This window comes from Zootoca vivipara, chromosome 3 (genome assembly GCF_963506605.1).
Source record: "Zootoca vivipara chromosome 3, rZooViv1.1, whole genome shotgun sequence".
Lineage (NCBI taxonomy): Eukaryota > Metazoa > Chordata > Lepidosauria > Squamata > Lacertidae > Zootoca > Zootoca vivipara.
In genome coordinates this window covers 35,549,251-35,572,043 of record NC_083278.1, presented here as the reverse complement: position 1 = coordinate 35,572,043, position 22,793 = coordinate 35,549,251, and the positions used below count along the sequence as shown (strand labels likewise).

At 40.9% G+C, this 22,793-nt stretch overlaps 1 protein-coding gene across 22 annotated transcripts in view; it reads right to left on the bottom strand.

Annotated features, from left to right (window-relative positions):
• RIMS1 (regulating synaptic membrane exocytosis 1) overlaps positions 1-22,793 on the bottom strand; it is a 225,102-nt gene that overhangs the window by 101,931 nt on the left and 100,378 nt on the right. For 18 of the 22 annotated variants that reach the window (XM_060272539.1, XM_060272523.1, XM_060272532.1 and 15 more), the window contains exons 3-10: positions 22,188-22,528; positions 18,726-19,603; positions 8,728-8,795; positions 8,158-8,268; positions 7,271-7,370; positions 4,896-5,019; positions 1,731-1,777; positions 181-293 (exon numbers count right to left, since the gene is read on the bottom strand). In XM_060272539.1, the coding sequence (XP_060128522.1) occupies positions 181-293; positions 1,731-1,777; positions 4,896-5,019; positions 7,271-7,370; positions 8,158-8,268; positions 8,728-8,795; positions 18,726-19,603; positions 22,188-22,528 (1,782 nt within the window). Of the gene's footprint in view, positions 1-180; positions 294-1,730; positions 1,778-4,895; positions 5,020-7,270; positions 7,371-8,157; positions 8,269-8,727; positions 8,796-12,889; positions 13,045-18,725; positions 19,604-22,187; positions 22,529-22,793 lie in introns of those variants that run through there. The other 4 variants (XM_060272540.1, XM_035109651.2, XM_035109658.2 and 1 more) reach the window with 1 other exon arrangement.

Here is a 22,793-nt window from a genome sequence, read left to right as displayed (position 1 = left end):
TAAAAACATTTTCTGCATACAATTTAGGCTGCACAGACGTCAAAAAAAAAAAAAACCACAAAAAGGAAAGGCTGAAATTTTCACTGACATTTTCCTCCTAATCTGCTCAGTTTTGTAACCTATACCTGAACAAAAACAGCAAACGAAATGTGCTGCTGGTGAACGCCATTTTGTACTTACAGAGAGCTGCCCAGGCAGGACCTGTGGAGCATCTTTTAGGGCTCCAGGACTAGTAGGGGAAATAACAGAAATTGACGGCCGTTCCATTTTTTGAGATTCAAATGAACTAGAGCCTGTAAGGATTGTTGGGGGGGGGAGAGAATGTGAGGGGGAAGAGACAGCAGTTTAATGCAAGATACACCAAAAACAATTTCATTACTGCTGCTACTTTTAACATGTAGCATTGCACACACTGAACCAACTACTCTGAGATGCCAATACCAATGGGTTGACTATTCATCAACATGAGAAAGAAGATTCTCTTTCGAAATAAATGAGGGGAGGGTGACAAAAGAGTCTTCGCCAAAATAACAACAGCAATGATGGTGATGATAAAAGAAACAAAGTACCTTCCCTTTGTAGCCCATTTTCCATAGCTGCACATGTATTTATTTTCAAATAGTTATAGAAAGGAAAATGACAGAAAAAAGAGGAGCAGGAAAGGGAAGAAGAATAAACATTTGAAAATTCTGATAAATGTCATTAAATATTGGATTTTCAACAAAACATTTGATTTTGAGCAGATGCAAAAACAAAATAAGAAAACTGACAGCCTTTCCACTTGGTCAGTCAAATAATAATCCCGAGGCTATTTTCAATGTCAATATTCCATCCAATATCAAGGAGACAGATAATCTCGCTATGGGGGAGAACATACTCGGTAGAGTATAGTAATAAAAAAAAAGACATTATTTGCTAAAATTTGGAGAGTGATATAGGTGTCAAAGATTTTATCTAAACTTTAAAATAAAAGGTTTGCAAAATGTAAGTTACCTTGGGGTCATTTTTCGGCCAAAATTTGACTCATAAATAAATAAGATGTGGGAACAGAGTACTATTGTCACCATTTGTTAATCAGAAATAAAGTTGGTAGTGGAATGCTAGAGATGTTCAGAGAATAATAGCACTAAGAGTGATATTCAACTAAGTTGTACTCTGAGTAAACTTATTGAAATTGATGGGCTGAGAACTAACATTGGCTATCACCCTAAAATTCACATTCATGTGGCACATGCAGGAAAAATGGATTACGGCCTCTTATGGGCCTGTTATGATTGTGCAACTATATACCACCCAACAGATGTTGAATGTTCTTCAGTTTTTGCAACTGAAACACAACCTGGAGTGAAAGTTAATAGACATTTGCAGTTCAGGGAAATGATGGCACAGGAAGACCCTAAGTTACATTTTCTCACGGAAAAACTTTTTCCCTCAAAGCTTCATTTTTATGTGGAGTTTTACCACACCACAGGAGAAACAATCTAGCTAGTTTCTTGTCTAAACTGGAAGTGAATTCAAACAATCTGTTCAGGTGATGACATTTGAGTGTTCTCACCATTGAAAGTGTAGGCATATCAGCATCAACATTTTGTGGACTGAACCCAGTGGTATCAAAAATCAAAAGTCGTTCAAGACAAAGATTGTGCTAACAGACTGCACAATGCTGCATAAATTCTTCTAAATAATTTTCTGTCAATCTAAGCATAAGCAAGAACAAAGAAAATACTCACTAGATTCTAGTGGAGGATGAGAAGTCTCGGGAATCCTTGGAATGTCACTAAAATAGGTATAGAAAAATTAGAAAAACCTGAACAGCTTCTCTACAAAACAAACACATGGGCTAATTTTAGAGGGAGGTAATGACTTAATTTTCAACAATAATTTCCCTCAGATTTTCACTCATGCCCCTGAAAAATCCCACACTTACAGGTCTTTGAAACATCTTTGTTAGATATATTGTTGTTTTTACTTTAACTTTTCTCTCATAGTGCTATGCCAAAACCTATCCTCTGTTTTGGCAAAAGAGGCTTCATCTTCCTTCTCCATTCCCAGGATGCTTTACAATGTCTTTCAATTTTCTTTAGAATTCTGATGGCACAGGGCTGAGCTTACTTAATTATGGTGAGGGAGATGAGGGCACTGTGTGTGTTTCTTTCCATTGCACATTTCTCTAGTAGTCTGCAGCCTCCCTGGGTGCCTGTATTTCCTGATCTGAGAAAGCCCTACAGGGAGTGATGCTTTATGACACCATCATCTAGGCTTTAGCTAAAGTGTGGGAAGCCAGGGAGGTTGCCAAGCCCCTGGGAATGGAGCACTTGCTGATTTTGTTTCAGCAAAAAAATCCATTTTAAAAAAAACCCCTCCCTGCACTGATTTCTTTAAAAGTGAAAAGATCACATTTAACAACAAAAACAACAATCTATCAGGAGGAGTGTATGCAGTCTCTCCACATTCCCATGCTTACAGGAAAGCCCACCTGAGAGTTTCTTGAGTTACAGACACCTAGGAAGGCTGAAAATTCCAGCACCAGAGTGATGATTTGTAGAATGAAAGAAAGGACATTCACAGAAGATTTTGGCCACCTCAAAAGTAAGGTAAGTATAACAAAATCCCACACCCCATTCATGAAACTCTTCCCTCCTCCTTCCTAATTTCCTTTTTTTCCATTAGTAAAGCTGGGATTTACAATAGAACTTGATGATCCTAAGGGACTTATCACTAATGTACATTTGGTTTTGACAATGATTACAACACAGGCAGCAACTTCAATATGAACACACTATCAGGTTACTATTGCAGTTGGATGTTCCACAATATTTGTAAAATCACACAACAAAGGGAAATATGTTGGAGAACAGAACGTTGACAGCTATCTACAGCTAGTGATTCTGACTTTCCCCCTTTTTGAAAATGACACAGATTGTGTAACTCACTAGAAGTTTTTATACACGCGTCTCAAGGAGTTTGCTGAATGAAGCCTATGAAAAAAACTAACAATAACAAAGGGGGGGCAAAGAAAATATGGAAAAGGTAAAAAATAATAATAAATGCATATACACATGGAAATACAATACACGTGGAAACTGATATATAATACAATACACATGGAAACTGATATATCCCTAAATAGGGCTGCAATTCTAAACACAGTTACCTGGGAGTAAGCACCCTTGAACTCAGTAGGATTTACTTCTGAATGGACATTGTACAGCAGATGTGGAGAACATTTAGCCCTCTAGATGTTGCTGAATTATAACTCCTGTCAGCCTCAGGAAGCCTAACCAATGGTAAGTGATGATGGAAGCTGTAGTTAGCAACATCTGGAGGGCCAAAGGTTTCCCACCTCTGATGTATAGGATCATGTTACAGATTTGTATACATTAGCCACTGAAACAGCAAAACATGCTTCCTATTAGTGGCTCTCAGTCCGAAAAGATTTTGTTTGCCCTTGAGCAGTTTTGATTGTTTATCACAATAATTTTTACCTTCATCCACATATTTTAGTTTTACATTTGGTTGGGGATTTACCATAATTTTATGCTAGGAATTCACCAGAATCTATAAAGTCCCCTGGCAGCATGAGATTTGCTAGACCTTGCCAGGGGTCTTAGGCATAGCATGTGTGAATGTTATCCAGATATGGTGCATAGGGACTTGTTCAATAGCTTTAAGCTGCATGATATGGGCAAGCCACTTTCTGCACACAGGCCTTGAATACTCTCACACATAAACAAAGAAGCATTGTGGGTTGCTCAGAATCCAGGAAACTGTTGTCTGTGCCACAGTAATGCCACAGAAACCCACTTTTATATAAATAAACATGACACGTAAATAAATGTAACATGTATGAAGAAATTAATCCAAAGTAGTGTGGTAAACGGTTTTTTGTTTTTGTTTTGCCTTGTCTGGCCTCGTGGCTGCAATATTTGTGTGATTACACAGCTTTAGCAAAATATGAAGGAGAATGTTGTAACACCTGTGGAAACTGTGTCCAATAATCATTTAAAAAAATCCCTCCCCTATCCCTCCCCCTTATATTTATAGTTTTAGCTACAACTCTTAAAACGCCGCAGATCCCTGCACAATGTGGTTTTCTCAAGAGGTCAATCCACTTAACAGTGTTTGCACCCCTTCAGCCCTTTTCCGTTTTATTTATTCTTAAAATAACTATGTGCATATATTATGGCAACAATAGCCCTCTTCCGGCATTCCTAATGTAGGGGAAAGTAGACATCCGGTGAGGATAAGCATGCAAGCTTTGTTCCCCTTCTGTCACTAATCTCATCACCTTCCAGCTTGTGAAAGGAGACAAGCTGCAAAATGAAGCCTTTTGCATTCATGGAAAATCAGGATTCTAACATGAGTGTTGGGGGGTGGGAGTTCATGAATACAAAAGGCTCCTCTGGCAGACATTTGCCTTCCACAAATTAAAAGGAGATTGAAATGGTGGCATGGGTTGGGGGAGCCCTCCAAATTAACCCATCTCCTTTACTTTCTCCTGCGAAATGTCTGAAAAGTGTATGTCTCTGTGTGTGTGTGTGTGTGTGTGAGAGAGAGAGAGAGAGAAAGAGAGAGAGAGAGAGAGAGAGAGAATTGAGAGGGGAAATGTGTGTGTGTGTGTGTGTGTGTGTGTGTGTGTGTGCATAGACCAGGCATGTCAAGCCTGCGGCCCTCCAGATGTTTTGGACTACAATTCCCATCTTCCCCAACCACTGGTCCTGCTAGCTAGGGATCATGGGAGTTGTAGGCCAAAACATCTGGAGGGCCGCAGGTTTGACATGCCTGGCATAGACAGTCACACAGAGAAATGCTTACATAGTTATGACAGGCGTGGGGGGGGGCAAGATTCCACATGTAACACTGTGCATTTACAAAATGAATGATTTGAACCTTACCCAATAGGCCTTGAAACAATAATTTCAACTTGAGGTTCTGATTTTGATTCTAAAATAATGTTGTAAACTTCTTCGTTTGTAGCTCCAGGAAGCGGTTTGCCATTCCATTCTAGAACTTCATCACCTTAAATGTAAACACAAGGGAGGTTTCCTCCTGCCTTTCATATCACTTTCAAGCACACACAAATACCTCCACCCCCAAAAAAGTTTTCTTTTCCAGGCTTACAGATGGCCAGTTTATTGAATATTCATCCTGATAAGTTTGCAGAAAGCTTGTGCAGAAGTTATACAGTGCCTGCTCTTTATTTAGCATCCATTCTGATTTGTTTATGCACAGGTTATACATCTGAAGGCAGCCCTGTTTACGGAAGTTTTTAATGACTGATATTTTAATGTATTTTTAATCTTTTGTTGGAAGCCGCCCAGAATGGCTAGGGAAATCCAGCCAGATGGGTGGGGTATTATTATTATTATTATTATTATTATTATTATTATTATTATTGTACAACACCCACTATTGAGCATTCATCCTGTTTAGTAGCAATAAGGTTATATGACTTTCCATCAATTGAACATTATCTCATTTTTTCTAGTGCATTTTCTCATCACTTTCCCTATCATAAAATGTCTGGCTCTTTATTAAGTGGGTTTATTGTGCCAGAGCACTTTAATCCATTTCAATTGTGCAAAACTAAATTTGCTACAGAATCCATCTTCTGTGTAACATATGTTAGTGACCTCTTCATATGCTGGCCAGACAGGAGATTCCTGCATTGCAGGGGGTTGTATAAAATGACCCTTGGGGTCTTTTCTGACTCTACACTTCCATGATTCTATGAGAAGCACCTTCCTGGCCAATGCATGTAGACAGAAGTAAGCTCCTCCAAGTGGCCAGTCAAACACCAACACTATCTTAAGGGGTTTCAATGTTCAAAGAGGCTGCTCAAAGAGCCCTGGCTCTTTTTCATGCCAAACAGACTGCTGTTTGGCGATCCTCATGTCAAAGCTTAGTTTAGTTCATTTTGTACACAGTGTACTCTGCTAACACCCTGAATACAAAAACAATCGCAGAATCACAGAAATGTAGAGTTGGAAGGGACCTTGAGGATCACCTAGTCCAACTTCTTGCAGTGCAGGAATCTTTCACCCAACATGGTGCTCAAACCCTGAGATTAAGAGTCTCATGTGCTACCAACTGAGCTATCTATATGGAAATAAAATCCACAGATCCCAAAAAATTGCAAAGCCCCCAATTTTCATCACTTCCCATCATTTTCTTTAAGGAGTCCTTTACTGCACCGAAGACGATTTCCTTCTGTATTCTGAAGTTTCTGTCCGCCTAACACAGAATGGGGAGCCCAGGCACTAGCATACCTCCGCCCCCCCCCCCAAGGCAGATCTGCAGATGCAGAAGTACTGCATGTATCCATTTATTTTCAGACTCCCATGTTCACTTAAGCAGAGGGTGTCAAGTGTGCAATCTAAAGGTGCTTCTTTTCATGGGGATCATTGCACTCAACTGGGTGGATTCATTTAGGGCCCATTTTTGTTCAAGTAAGCAATTTGATAATAATGTCAACATTAAATATTTAAATGGTATTTTAAAAATTAAGCCTGTTATTAAATATTTAATGCATATATAAGGAAGTCCTTCCAATTCTATATATGAATATAATGCTTTTTTTATTTTCACCATATATAAATAGCTGCTTCTAAGGGCAAGCTGCACATTATTACAGACAGTAAAGATAGTGATTATCAATATATTGCTACCATCACATTAGACTGAAATGTTTTATTGCAAACTTTAATTTGGGATAGGGAACTTCACATCTGGAGATGAAATGCAGCACTCTAGGCCTCTCTTGTTTTTACATGAGTAGAATGTGTCATTTTATTTAAAATGCATCTCTGGGTTATTTGTGGGACTTGCCTGGTGTTTTTCATAGAATCATAGAGTTGGAAGAGACCACAAGGGCCATCCAGTGCAACCCCCTGCCAAGAATGTGTGCTTTTATTTAAAATGCATCTCTGGGTTATTTGTGGGGCATAGGAATTCATTTTTCCCTGCTGAAAAAGTTTGCTGACCCCTGGCCTAGATGAAGGCTGGGGAGTGGTGTGTGTTGCCTGTAGATGTAAGAACCTCTGACTTTTGCATGACTGGAAGGTAGCCCACTGTACATAGTACATAAGGGTCAAATCTGTGGCTCTGCCTGCTTTGGCCTCTGCCCCCACCCAGCTCTGGCCCCCAGAAGGTTTATGGGGAAATGTAGTCCTGAAAAAGTTCTGCGTTCCTGCTGTAAATGCAGCACAAAACACAACAGCAGTGCTATTTTCACAACATCAAAATAATAATAATTCAGTGGCTGAGTTACCTGCTCTTAGATGTCCCACCACATCAGCCAAGCTACCTTTCTTTACTTTGGTAATGAAGGCACCAAGTCGTCCTAAATCAGTCATTTTTCCTCCTACAACCTGAGTGGGTGGGGAAAAAGAGTCAGTTTTCAGAATACAGTGAATTACATTTTAAGGAATGCAATGAAAAATTATTTAATGCAATAGACAGCTGCAAGTTACCTATCACGACTTGCTGACCAGAATGTTTACACACAGGCCACACAAGTTCAAAGTTAAAATAGTCCTTGCTGAAGTGATATTTTATGTAAGGTTCAGAGGCCTTATACATGCAAAACTATATTTCTAAAAGCTCTCATATTCATATTAATACTTAAACAGGTTCTAGGTCAAAACATGTATTATGAACGTTAGGAAAGCCTGCTGGACCAGGCCAATGGCTCATGCTAGTCCATCATCCTGTTCTCACAGTGGCCAAACAGATGCCTGTGAGAAAACAGCAAGCAGGATTCGAGCACAGGAAACCTTTCAGTGTTCTTAATGAAGGGAGATGTTCCCCTATCTGGAAAGGAGTTTGGAATTCATCTGTCTATATTAGGAATTCACTGGGAGAAAGAGAAAGGTCAGAAATGCAAATTATATCTATGTCAGGCCCCTGCCCCAGACATTAAAGGGGCAGAAGTACCAAATATATTTCAATGGCTCATGATTCTATTTTCATATTTGGGAAGGTGTGGACTGGCTCAGCATCCTTTTCCTCTTTTCCTACCACAAAGTCCAAAAACCAAAGATAAGATTAGTACCCTGAGGAGGAGACACCACCATCACTTAGTTCTCTCACAGAGGCCACAGCCAACGTCTAAAATATATTGGAATAAATTTACAGCCTAACCTCCACAGTACTTACTTTGAGTCCCAGCAATGCACCTGACTCTTTTGGCATAGTTGTTCTCTTGTTGAGAATAACACGGCCAATTAGGCGATCTCCCTCTTTAGATGGTTGCCACGTTACAGGATGCTATTAAAAATAAACAAACAAGGAGAAGCAAATTCCTGTTTATGCATACAAGTCTGTAAAACAGCCACACTCTTTTTCTGATGTAATAAATTTGTTGGGCATCTATTTTTATAGTTATCAATGGACTGCATGTTGCCTATGCTGGTTATTTAAACTCTTTGCTATCTCCAGCATAGTACTTAGAATGGAAGGCACACTTACGATCCAAGACAAAGTACACAACTCCCTATGGTTTAACATATATTTTTCAACTAAGTTTATGTAATGGATGAAGGAGCAGATTTTTTACAAAAAATATCCTATCTATTAAAGATGTTTTATGGATTATTCATAAAAACAACTATGTCACAGGTTTTTTTTCATATTATCATGTTAAGAACCAACCAACACCATAATGATAATAAAAAATAATCAGCTATTTTAATTTAATCCAATAGACCAATTTGGCATATTTCTTACCGAGCTAATAGGAGATGTCTCCCTACTGTGCCACGTGGCAGGATCAAGCCAGTAATAATCCAAATCACCTGGAATATATAGGAAAGGAAAGAAATGTGTATTCTGAAGGAAATGCATTAACTGTATTATGAGTTGAACTGAATTTAGTGTTTGAATTTAGAAATAATCATAATCATAATATACAATTCCCTATTCAACTGCAGATCTTGCATGATGATTGAGTTTATGTTTTGGCTGAGTTTGTAATTTGTTAAAACAGTTTCTATATTACAGTGTTTCAAGATGCTGATGTTGCTAGCATATAAAAATACAAGGTGATACTTCAGATTGGCCACATTCAGATGACATCCTAAATGAAGTTTGAGGAACCTATGGCCCTCTAGGTGTTGTTGGACTTTCACTCTCATCAGACCCAGCTGGCATGGCCCATGGTCAGAAACAATGGGAGTTGTAGCTCAACAACATATAGAAGACTACAGCTTCCCCATGCATGTGTTAAATAATAGTTTAGCAAATACCAGGCTGAATTAAGTCTTCCTACCCAGGTTTGGATGCTCTTATTCTCTCCTTCACAGGCACAAGGAGGAAATCAGAAGCTTCTGCTACAGTTTCGGATTAACCAGAGTTTAGTGGGTCATCCAAATCCTAAACTATGATTAATGTTAACTGTGGTTTGATTAAACAAGTCAGCTTCATAATCCATGCTTTGAAGCTGGCTTGTTTCAAACAAACCATGCTTACGATTAACCAGTTTGTTGGGTTTAAGCTACCAGTACAGTTAAGTGAAACCAAAATCTTCCTCACAGTCATATCAGAGAAAGAGAAAGATGAGCTCATTTCATCAAGCAGAACTGGGTTATTTATTCTGGCCTATCTAGCTCCATTCTGATAGCATTTCTTCTGGATTTCAGGTACCATATGTCCTGTAACCTGAGATGATTTCAATGGAGGTGCCAGGTGTTGAAACTTGGACCCCTCTACATATAAAACAACACACTCTACTTGCATGCTATAAACACAAGCTTGTGTCAATCCCACAATTTCCAACTGCAGTAAATTTTGAGCTGCTGCATGTTTGCTCCAGGTCCCCATAAGGCCTACTTGTGTACATTTGCAAATACATGGGACTACTTCAGGCTAAAGTTAGCTGTAGATAGTTCCTATTTAAATCAATGGCACTTAAATGATGGCTAACTTGTGTTACTGATTTCAGTGGAACTGACGTTCAGCTAACTTCAGCTGGATCCAACTCAGAAATATCACAGCATCATAATCAATTTCCAGTAAAAAGTGCTCTGAACATCTCACTATTTGGGGGAGACAGAAGCAACCAAAGCTACAATGAGTGACATACATATAGCTGTGCTGGTAAGCAACTGATAGCAGTTAAAATAATTTTGTGCGGTATGTAGTAGGTATATATACACAATATTAATTTGAATAATGGAGGCAAAAGTGGAAATGTACTTGATGAGATGACACACAAGTAAAAGGGGTAGACAGAAAAGATGAATGAATTACATGATGTGAGGTGATGGAGAGAGATGGAAATGCTTCTGTGTTATGCAATGATGACCAACAAATGAATTATAATAAACAATTCGCAGAGATTGCAGTTTAGAATACTAATCAGGATTCTGTACAAGAAGATGCTTCCTTGTAAAGAACAAGCTGGAGCACAATTCTCTGCACACTTACCTAATAAGTCTAATTGAAATTAGCAGAACTTACTTCCGAGTAAACATGCACAGGATTGCACTGTTAGTCACTCTGCTATTGTTGGTTATCCACTAATGCAAGCTGCGCAGACTCTGGTTTACCTCTGCCATGAATTCATTAGTTAGTCTAAAGCAGCTCATTCATTATCTCCTTTCCTCAGCCCCACCCACACCTGTAATATGGGGCTAATAATGTCAAACTACTTTACAGAGCTGTGATACAGATGATGAAGAGGATAACAACAACAACCAGCAGCATCAGCATCAATGGCACATTTATTTCTCATTGGGTTTATTTATTTTTTAAATATATATATAGCATGGTTGAGATCAAAACCTCAGTACAATTACATAGCCACCCTTATGTTAAACCAAAGTTTAATATTACAAGAGTGATCCTACCCTCCCCCAATCTGCTTTTGATGCACCTGCTTTAGTTTTTAGATCAACCACAGTTTACTGTGTCATCAAAGATTGACCATTTTAATTTTAACTATGGTTTGCTTGAAACAAGCCAACTCCAAACAATGCATTATGAAACTGATAATCCAAGGCATCCAGCTGCCAGCTGAGAACAAGATGCTGGTCCAGATGGGCCATTGGCATCATGCTGCAAGCTCTTCTTATGTTCTTAATCAAACCACAGTTAACATTAGCCATAGTTTAGGGAGCTTTTTTGCTAGGGTTGTTGCTGAACTTGCAGAATCTTTCCTAAAGTTCTTCCTTTTTTTGACATGCTAGTTCGAATTAAGGCTGTGCATATTTATTAAGTTTTAACATTTATAATCTGTTCTTCGCCAGATAGTCCCAGGGCAGAACAAAACCACACCTTCATTAAAATGAAGTATAGTAAATAAAATAAAAAACAACAAACCATATTATATATACAACAACTTTTAAAATTATAATTAAAAGAATCAGGGGGGAAAATACTGAAACTGGCTAGATACTATCACAGTCAAGTGACTCATCACACTTTTCATCCCCTCCCAAAGGGCTGTGCAAAGAGGTGGATCTTCTCTTGTCATGAAAATGTTAGTGTAGTATCAGTATACCAGATACACCTCAAAGGATTCTAGAAGTAGGGAGCCACTACAGAGAAGGCCCTCTTATGCACCCTACAAACTTTGGCTAACAGTGGGATCATGAGCAGGCCCTCCCCCTCTGAACTTAGTGCATGGGCATGTGAATATGGAAGGAGGTGTGTGCAAGTATGTAGTTGTGCAAAGCCAGCATACTCATCAAAGCAAATCTGGTGCCATAAACTGGCATACTTGGGCACATGTTGTGGCAGAGCTCACCGGTACTGAATCCTACCCTGCATGCCCCATAACTGTAGGGATCACCCAGTTAGTGCCTCCATGTTGTCAAAGAGGGAGAGGTATCAGCTGATGACCCACTCAAGCATGTTGCCAACCTGCCTCAAAGGATGAAGCCTGAATATATAGGGAACAGGAGTATGGGTGGGACTGATAGGAAGCAACATACAAGAAGAAGCACTGACACAAATTCACACTCAGGCACAGACTTCTCCCTCTGAAGAGCAAACAATATACCTTCTCTCGTTGTTATTTGTCCCATTTCACTTCAGACATATTAAATGGAGTCCCTAATTCATAATGATGATGATACTTTAACAGCAGCATTCAAGAATGTGTACTCTGTTATACAATTTATCTTTCACAAAATTATTTTTATGGCAAACATTATATTGCTAACAAAAGTTGGTTGGGCTAGAATTTGTCGACTGCTTTCTCTCCTTAGCTTCACTCTGTTCAGTTTGCTATATAAAGTGCCAAAAAAGGAATACATTCAAGATTAGAGTCAGAAATACCTAAAACTGAAATGCAATGCTTTCCAACTGGGCACATTGTATTTAAAAATAAATCCAAAAGCATACTATATGATAATACACAGGCTGCATTATTGCAATTTGAAGGCTATGAAATTTACTAACCACAACATGACTCAGGAGACGCAGGGCACACCAACTCTCTTCTGCCAAACAGATTAGCTAAAAATAATATATCTGAATGATTATATGTTCCCTGACCATCAAAACTTCTGAAATCTGATTACTTTCTCTAACGTGCAATATTGTTTATGGGTAAATGAGATTTACCCTGTCCAGAATTACATTTACAGACAGGTTATTTTAAAATAAAATTTTAAAAAATCTAAACACATATTTATGGTTTAAAAAGTCAGCTTATATTTTAAAAACACAGTTATATACTTAAAAATCAGGAATGGGTATTATGAAGGGTAAAGGAACCCACCCGCCCACGCAAAAGCAACAAAAATGGCTCTTTTTATCTATCCCCCCCCCCACCCTTATGCTTGTACTTCACCACCAGAAGAAACCTTTTCAGAACTCAGACTGATTGGCAATAATATTTTACAGACATCTACAGCCTCCCATTCTGACAGTACCATTAGATTACCTGTCCCCGAATACACCGTATGGAGAAGAAACTGAAGGAAACCAGCAAACATAGCAGCTTCAGCTCAGAGCACCTAAACAAGCAGAACCGACTTCAAGCAGGTTGCTGATTTCCAGCCTGCGACTGTAGCAGAGCCGTAACCGCAATGGGCGGGGGGGGGGGAGAGGAAACCCCCGTCCAAAAAACAAATCAGTACAAAACCAGGTCTATAAGTCCTTGTCTCCTGAGCCAATGCCAAATCATTCTCCAATGTCAAACACTCTACAACAGTAACACCAAACAAGGCCACAAGAGCCACAGCCATCAATACAAATCTCTGCAGTGTGGAGAGAGCATTGATTACTGCATTAATCTATACATGCTCAGTGCAATGCTAAAGAGCCTCTCTGGCTACAGAGAATCCTTAATGATTTTAGGAGACTTCACAAGACAGTCTGATGAGGGGGGGAGGGGAACCCCCCCTCCAAACAAAACACTGCTCCCTGCCCACAGAGATGGGAAAATAAATGTTTTATCTGCCAGTACCTGACACAGACAAATGCTATGCGGAGCACAAGTATCAATGCAATCGGTAACAAAGCGGCAGCCATTCTTCCTCTTTAGTACATTTAAACTGTGCAATTTAAACACGGGCACAACACAAATTAAGACTGACCCACCCTCCTTAATTCACAGATAGGAGGCCACCACAGAAATGTGTGAGTTGGGTTAGAAAGAAGAGAAGCCAAGCCCACCAGCTGGCAAAGTTGTTCCTCAGGTTGCCTGATTCAAAGGCAAAAGCAGCTAAACCTGGGCCAGAAGGCATATGTTTACTGGATGCTGCTCTCAGCAGCTGACACGAGACAAGCCTTGGGCAACTGCCAAGGGGCACTCACAGCACATGGACCACTTCTTCCGGAAACTGGGGGCATTTCCATGGGCAGAGAGAAAGTGAGTCGAAAGTGGCAGGTGGAGATTTTCTTAGCGTTGGCACAGGTCCCTTCCCTTTGCAGCAGTTTTGTCTCCCATGCAGATGGGGCAGGGAGAGACAAAATAATACTTGTAGTTGAATATAGCAGCTGAATGTAGCAGTTCGAAAGCACGTCAAAGTGCAAGTAGATAAATAGGTACCTCTCCGGCGGGAAGGTAAACAGCGTTTCCGTGCGCTGCTCTGGTTTGCCAGAAGCGGCTTTGTCATGCTGGCCACATCACCTGGAAAACTGTCTGCAGACAAACGCCGGCTCCCTCGGCCAGTAAAGTGAGATGAGTGCCACAACCCCAGAGTAGTCCGCGACTGAACTTAACTGTCAGGGGTCCTTTACCTTTTATTACTACATCTCACAGATTTCTCAGTGATATACTATAGGTCAGCACTGTACTAACACAATGGTAGCTATTAGTTGACACTACAAATACTTTAATGCACTACTTGTGCAAAGGGGAACCAGGTACAGGAAGGGGCTGCAAAGCTATACGGAGTGCCCCACCCCAAGGCCATGACTTCCACTGACGTACGGGTAGACATCTGAGCCAGCAGCACTGTGAAATTACTACAAAATCTACCAGAAACTATGGAGCATTTGAAACACAAATCATTATCAACACCCTCATATCAGCCCGTCGTAAACTCCTAACAACTGAATGGCTAAAGCAGTTTAATTGATGCCTGAATGAAAATACTGCAATCAGGGTGAACATGGAACATAATATATTTTGGGTTCTGCATGTCTGTTAGGAACATTGCGGTATTTACTGTTCATTAAAAAGAAAAATTATTCAAGGGTATATTTATTTATTTATTTTATATTTGTTACTTTGTATTTTTCTATGTATTTTACCTAACTTCAAATGATTCAGACTCTGACTTGGGGGCTCATAGAGACAGGAGAAGGGCAGAGAGAGCAAGCTGACTGCACCAGGTCAAATTTCATTCTACAGCAGTACTTTTAGTCTTCTTTTGACCCGATTTGCCCCTATAGAAAACAAATGGCAGATTTTATATAATATTTAATACCTCTCTAATGTTGCCACAAGCAACACATCCTAATCCTCATCACAATTTTCTAGGCCAAGCTACGATTAGAATTGTGATGACACAGATAAAGGGAATCTGGACAATACGGGTTAATGTTTTCATTTCTTCTCATAAAGCAAGCAGAGAAAAGGTTCTGAACATATCACCCATATATATCCTCATTACTGGAAGTGTGGTTACATAGTTTTGAGAGAGGTGATGGACCACATTAATTTTCTATTGCTCCAGAGGAGGAAGTCGCTGACATGGTCAGGGCCGTCTCAAACAGGTTGGGCACTGTGGCGCCGTGGCACAGAGATCGCTCCGGCGCCCCCGCCCTGGTGGGCGGGCGCAGTGCGCAGCATGGCTTCCGGGCGGCTTTGCCGCACAGTGCCCACCTGCCGGCCCGGCGCCCTGGCACCCCGCGCCACCGAGACTACCCCTAGAGCCGGGCCTGGAAATGGTGCACCCAGATGTTACAGGCTACAATTTCATTCAGTCTAAGCAGCACACCAGGGATAATGGGAGGTCCCATCAGTGACATCTGCAGGACACCCCATTGGCCACCCCTGCTCTAGAAGGTTCAACCTCGCCCAATGGGTTCTAATTAGAATAAACAATATTTGGAGTAAACATCAGGAAACACTCCTGGATGGTGCAAACTGTTTGACAGTGGAGCAGATTGCCCTGGGCAATCCTTTGTTGGAAGTTTTTAAGCTGAAGCTGCAATTCCACCTGTTGGGGATGTTGCAGTAGTGGGGTTCCTTCCAAGTCTGTGATTCTAAGGCTGAGGTGATTAATAAAAGGCACATTATGTTTCACTGCAAAAAAATATGGCTCCATCAACAGTTTCTGCTTTGTGACAATTCCCCCAAGCACCTAAATGCAAATAAGTTTGTGTTCGAAGGTCTAAACTGCTTCTTCCCTAATATCCTGTCTCTCACCACCACCTTATGGCCTTCATTGGTTTAGAGGATACATCCTGTATTGTACTGAGCTTTGGAAGGACTAGTTACAACTTCCTTTTCCTAGGTCTAGGAATGTAGGAATTCGAGGATAAATGTGTGACAAAGGGCAGAAGTTCATAACAAAGCAAGCTATCACTAGCGTAACTTTTAAAATGTGTTTGATGAAGGTTTTTGTTTCTCTTTAATTATTATCCAGCAAAGTTCAAGAACCAAAGGTCTAGCATTGGCTGTCAGTAAGAACTCATAGAGATGTGGCTACAGTTCTGTTTCAGTCTGTCAAGGGTATTTCAATATGATTTTGGTACTGTTGGTGCAGTAGATTTGACAACACATTGCTTCACTGGTGCACCATTTCAGGTCTGTGAGCGAAACCTAAATTGTGGCATCATAGTGACAAAGCAGTCATTGCATCCATTACTATACACAGTTCCTGATACAGCTACTCAAAGCACTGGAATATCAGCTAACACATTGGTTGCTAATGGGACACCTGCGGATACATATACGCCATACCTCTATACTCCCTTAGTGGAAAGAAACCTCCTTTAGCCAACAGAGGAGCTTTTTCAAACCTATGTAGTGAGGGGTCAATTTAAGGTAGGTTGCAGCTGGGGAGGAGAACGTTGCAAGGTCCTTACTCTAGTCTTTTTTCTAGTTCTCAAATATGCCCATGGGCCAAAAAAGGGTTACAACCCCTCCACTAATGTATAGTAGCTACTTACATGCCATGAATACTACTCTAAAACTAGGCCAACCTTGTGCAAATGCATATTCCAGCCAGAGTTCTTGGTTCAAGAAAAACATTTAACTCATGAAGCAATTTTTAAGATTTATCATCCATGAGATATATAAAACAAGCCCTTTCTTAAAAGCACAAATGATAAGAGAGTTGAAATATTCTCCCTATATGACTCCCTTACAGCGAATTTTTCAAATTCATACCGGTGAATAAAACTACACACTATTTTCATATAAGTACAGAGTCAGAAGACTTTAAAACTGCTGTTGGAAATTGCATATCAAAAACTACTCTGGTACGATAAAGCTTTTATGAAATTTGGCAATGAATTAGCAGATGTTTCTGGAACTGTAGATATAATATTCAGTAGCTAACTTAAGAAAATATTTATGGGAAATATTTATGGGAAACTTAAATTGCACAGACTCCATCTAGTGGCCAATTTAGCATAAGGTTTAGCAAAACTAGAGGATTAATTTGAACCAATTCATTCCTATTGTGCTTCTATTTACATTAATTAATTTATTTCTAACACCAACTCCAAAAAGTTCATGTATCACATAAAAATATCCAATAAAATCTGGTATTTGCCTTGATTCTGTTTGCATTCCTACTTATCCCAGCTCCACAATTCAGTACTGATGCAATTAAAAGAAAACAAGCGGCCCTGTCTTCTCTCCTGAGCAGCAGGAAAAATATATACCTCTTTTTATAGCTTATTGAATCATTCTAAGCATGAAAAACATTTCACAACATTCTGATTTTCTACTTTTTTCAGCTCGAGAATTACTGATAACTCGTCAAGGTTCTGATTGGCTTTTCCTCATAATGAACCATGGCATGCTCCTCCATTCACACGGGGTGAAGACATCTTGCTAGTCCCTCCTACAGCAAACCAGAGGGTGGGAAGTTTTTCACAAAAGGAAATGACCGAACAATGATTTGTGAGAAATCAGACAATTAATGTGCTTTAACTAACTAGTTATTTCAAGTGCTTATTGAAACGAAGAAAACACGTCCAGAAATGGCTAAAAATGTGAAGCTTCAGGTTCACATCACATGATGGGGCAATGCTTCTTGCCTGATTTTGCCTGTCCCACCCCTGTATGCTATGTTTGATGTAATACATGACCCTGGTTTACAAGGGCAAGAAAAAAATGTAAAGAAACAAGCATGCCTGCCTAAAACACCTATCACTCGGAGATGTTTTATACCTGAAAAACTAACTCTAAAAACATCCTGCCACATTCTGGAAGGCCCCTCCTCACCAACCACTCCTGTTATTATTATGTTTATATTCCACCTTTTCTCCCAGGAGAGCAACGTGGTTCTCCCCCTCTCCTCTTCTACACAGTGTCTGCATTCTCTACCAGCCTTCAGGTGAAGAACATTCCCGCTGGATGAGGCCAAAGGACCATCTAGCCCAGGCATCCCCAAACTGCAGCCCTCCAGATGTTTTGGCCTACAACTCCCACGATCCCTAGCTAACAGGACTTAACCTGAAAGTACTCAACCTGAAGCGTACTTAACCCGAGGTATGACTGTATCTTAAACTAACCCCATTCCAAATAAACAATGCAGAAATGCTTATATCCCAAATCTGGGCACATGCTCTCCTTTTTCTTGTTGCTGGATCATGGCTATTGTGTGGAAATCAGTGGGGACATCTAAGGAATGTGTTTAGATAAGACCATTCTGGTACTGTCTGTCCACATTTCAGGTACTCAGTTTATTGCAGTCTGCTTAATATCTAAAAAGCTCTCCTTTGAATAGCTGTACAATGTGATTTATATTAGATGGGGCGCAAACATCACTATGGACTGCTAGTCTCTAGCTGTTGTTTTCATTCTGAAGCCTTCTATCTGCATAGCAGAGCCCTTTTGAGGAACCACAGAAACCCACAGAAGAAACTCATCAGGACAAGGAAGATGATGCTTTCTGTAGCAGAAGGCATATTTTGTTTTTTAGTTACGACAGAGTAAAGCACTATGGTTGGAAACCCTATGCTAGGAAAAGCTATAAAGAGAATGCAGCCTCCTTTGTTTTTACAAATTTTCAGTAAATTATGACAGGAAATGCATGTTTAGATCAATTCCCCCCCCCCACATGTAATATATATTTAAATCTTTATCTTACCTTTTTCACTGACACTTTCACTTTCTATTTCCACGTCATCACAACTGGTATATTCAGGTGTTGATGCTCCTTCTTCCTCAGAGCTGCTGACTGACATTTGTCTTTTCTTTCCACCCCGTTTCGATCTATGGGGCTTTGGTGGAGACGGCCGCACTGATTCTGACTGGTCAGAACTAAGGGAATCATTCCTTAGCATGGTCTCCATTTTCTCCCGCTTTGCTTTCCGACTGAGAATAGCAGAGCTAGGATCTAGGCGACTCTGTGTTTTAAAGGGGTCATGATTTTTGGATTCTAAGTGCTCTGTAGGAACCACGCTATGCCTGGGAGTTGGTGGGCTATGGTTAGCTAATTGTTTAGAAACAGAAATCCTTACATCACCTGTTCTTTCTATTGCGTACGCCCTCTGAGTATCCGGGCGAGACTTTATGTCCTGAGTTCCTTGCACCTGTGAGTGCTTTCCTAGTTTATTCTCAAGTACCTCGGGCTCCTCAACTTCTGTGTGTGGCAAGGCAACGTCACTGTGTCTTCTTTCATGCCGTGCTTTTGAAACTTTTGCATGCATGCGCATCTGTTCCTCGTCGGGATGCGGCTTTACGGGATACCTTGCCAGGTTTGGATCACTCCTGTATCGAGTGTGATAGTCATCTTCTTTCCTTTGCTTCTCTCCATCTATAGCTTTGCCTTCCTCAAAATCGTGTGGGAAGTCTGAATAGTCCTGAGACCTCCCTTTCTCTAATCTTCTACCATCACGTCTTTCTTTACATTCCCTCTCATCTCTTTGTCCTTCACCCTGCTGGAGTGAGGATTTTGGCACTCGTTTGCGCTCACCTTTTACACCTCCTTTCCCATTCTGTTCAGACCCTGCGGGTGTCTTCTTCCTGATGGGAAGGGGTGGAAGAAGAAGAAGAAGAAGAAGAAGAAGAAGAAGAAGAAGAGTTTGGATTTGATATCCCGCTTTATCACAACCCGAAGGAGTCTTACAATCTCCTTTCCCTTCCTCCCCCACAACAAACCCTCTATGAGGTGAGGGAGGCTGAGAGACTTCAGAGAGAAGTGTGACTAGCCCAAGGTCACCCAGCAGCTGTGTGTGGAAGAGCGGGGACGCGAACCCGGTTCACCAGATTACGAGTCTACCGCTCTTAACCACTACACCACACTGGCTCTCTTCTTTCTCACTGGAGGAGAATGAAGGGGACAAATCACACACAAACCAACGGCATATGCCCGAGCCCAATTCTGTGCAAGCTACATTGGAATAAGTTTTTTTTTAAAGGTACAGTAGGGAAATAGGAAGCTGCCTTACATTGTGCCAGACCAATGGTCCACTTCATTTAGTATAATCTACACCGACTGTCAGCGTTTAAGACAGGAGTTTTTCCCAGCCTGGCCTGGAGGTGCCAGGAATTGGACCTTAGACCTTTTGCATGCAAAGCATGTGAGCTATGGCTCTTCGCCATAAATTAAAGAGAAGATTATACAAAGCCTTTGAACTTAATTATCACCTGCATCATTATTGTCATGTCTGAAAGGCAGGTGCTAAAAGAAAAAGAATGAAATTTATTTTCAGTAATCCCCAAGTTGTTGTTGTTGTTTTAAAAAAAAATTCCATTTGGGAATAGGCAAAGAAGAATGTATAAAAAGTCCAAGTCATTTAAAAAAAACTCCATTTAGGACTAAGTCATCATGAGTCTAAATATTTGTGCTAGTAAGTGTCTCTCCATGTAAGCAAAGCAATCCCTGAATCCTCTCCCAGCAACATTCAGCAGAGCAAAAAAAGTATTCATGCAGAGACTCTCACATTTCAAAATGCTTGCATCTTAATTGCATGAATATGGATCTGGACAAATGAAATTGTAAAGATAGACTCAAATCTGAAAGCATCTGTTGAAAGAAGTCTTAGAGCACTTCTGAAAGTTTTTATTTGCTTGCAGCTAGTATGTGTTATTTTTGAAAGCGTGGAGCAAGAAATGCCCAAAATTGATCAGAAACCAGTATCACAAAGTGTGATTACCCATAAAGCAAGAGAACAGATCTAAAAACTTCACCTTAATCCATGAACTGTGGAATTAAGAGGTGTACCTGGCTTCTTCACTATGAAGCTTTCAGTGATTGGTGAAGATGCACCTCTTTACTCTAGCCTATGACACATGAGATCTGTGTTCTCAGGACCCACCTTAGTCCTGTGACTGTAATTTGCTTTGTTTTAAATTCTAAATTTGAAATTGTTTCATCCACCCTGGGACCTTCTGGTGAAGGACGGGTGATAAATAATAATTATTGTTGTTGCTGCTGCTGTTATTATTATTATTCCCAATTCCATTAACCAATAACAGAGTATTCCAAGCATTCCATCAACTTTCCTGCAAGTATGGAACATCAAGTTCCTGCCTATTTTACAGTAAAGGTAAAGGGACCCCTGACCATTAGGTCCAGTCATGACCGACTCTGGGGTTGCGCGCTCATCTCGCATTATTAGCCAAGGGAGCTGGCGTATAGCTTCCAGGTCATGTGGCCAGCATGACAAAGCCGCTTCTGGCAAACCAGAGCAGCACATGGAAACGCCGTTTAACTTCCTGCTGTAGCAGTTCCTATTTATCTACTTGCACTTTGATGTGCTTTCGAACTTCTAGGTGGGCAGGAGCTGGGACCAAGCAACGGGAGCTCACCACGTTGCAGGGATTTGAACCGGCAACCTTCTGATCAGCAAGCCCTAGGCTCTGTGGTTTAACCCACAGCGCCACCTGGGTCCCTTATCTTACAGTACCACCTTCCAAAGAAGCCATACGAGCATGCAGGACTCTAAGAGTCCATTCAGCCAGACCTTTGCTTCTGCTGTTACCCATTACTTCACACCACAGGAGCCAACTCCTAGGGGCTGAGGTCCCTTCAGCCCTCTCAATAAAATATTTGAGGGGGCTGCCCCCCAAGTCGATGGCCATTGTCCTTCAAACAGTGTGTGCGCCCACCATGCCATGTGATCAGTTATGTGGGGCAGGGCTTATCTGCCCCCAGCCCAGCATTTTATTCAAGTTGGCACCCCTGCTTCACACAGTGCATGGGTAATGGAGTTTGCCACCACCAACCTGGTTAACTTTAATAGGGGATTAGACAAATTAATGGAAGATAAGGCCGTATGCTGTCTCCAGTAGCAGAGGCAGTTATGTCACTGAATACTAGAGATTGCAAGTGGAGTAGGGCTATTACACTGCTTGTGGGCTTCCCACAGGCATCTGGGTGGTCACTGTGAGAACAGAATGCTGGACTAGATGGGCCTAGAGAAACACTGTTATGGGTTGGGCAAATTTGGGGGAAGCTCTCCCATATTGCGTATATGCAAAGCCATTAACAACTTGTGGCCAGAGTGCACTGAGATTTTATATATTTATAATGGTACTCTCTACTGCTTAACATTAGAGCTGCAATTCTTCCCATATGGGCAAGTCCCATTGGCATCAGTGTTACCTCTCTCCCGGGGGTTCACTTCTAGACCTTGATGAAGTCTGCTTCTGTTCCAGGCCCATAGCTTGCTGGGATACCTCTGTGCCTTTTCTCCTGTCAGTTTGCACACTAGAAGATATTTCCTGTGAGGAGGTGACTGCTGTGCTTAGGGGTGTTTGAGATCTTGACCGTTCTTGAAGTCTCGCTTTCTTTTCTCTAGGTGCATCTGAACTGCCACCAGTAGCTGTATCACTCAGAGCTCCGTCCTGACTGGGTGGCTGTTGAGGACCACTTCCAAAAAACCACGCTCCAGATTTCGTTAGGATCTCTTGTTGCTTTCGGCATAAGTTGCATACCCACATAACCTAGTTATAAAGAAAAATAACAGTCTGAGTACTCTTCAGTTGCTGAAAGGCTCAGTTGTCTAAACATTCAAGAAGAATAAAACCTCCCTCCCGTGATGTTTGTGTTGTTGTTCATGCTCAGGACATGCTTGTGGAGTGGGCAACTCTTGATTAGCTGCAGCCAAACATATTGCAATCCCGTGTTTCCCTTTGGCTGCACCAAACATTTATGTTCCACCAGTACTCTGAAGCACCGTCTGGGTGTTCAAGGCATGTGACGACAATC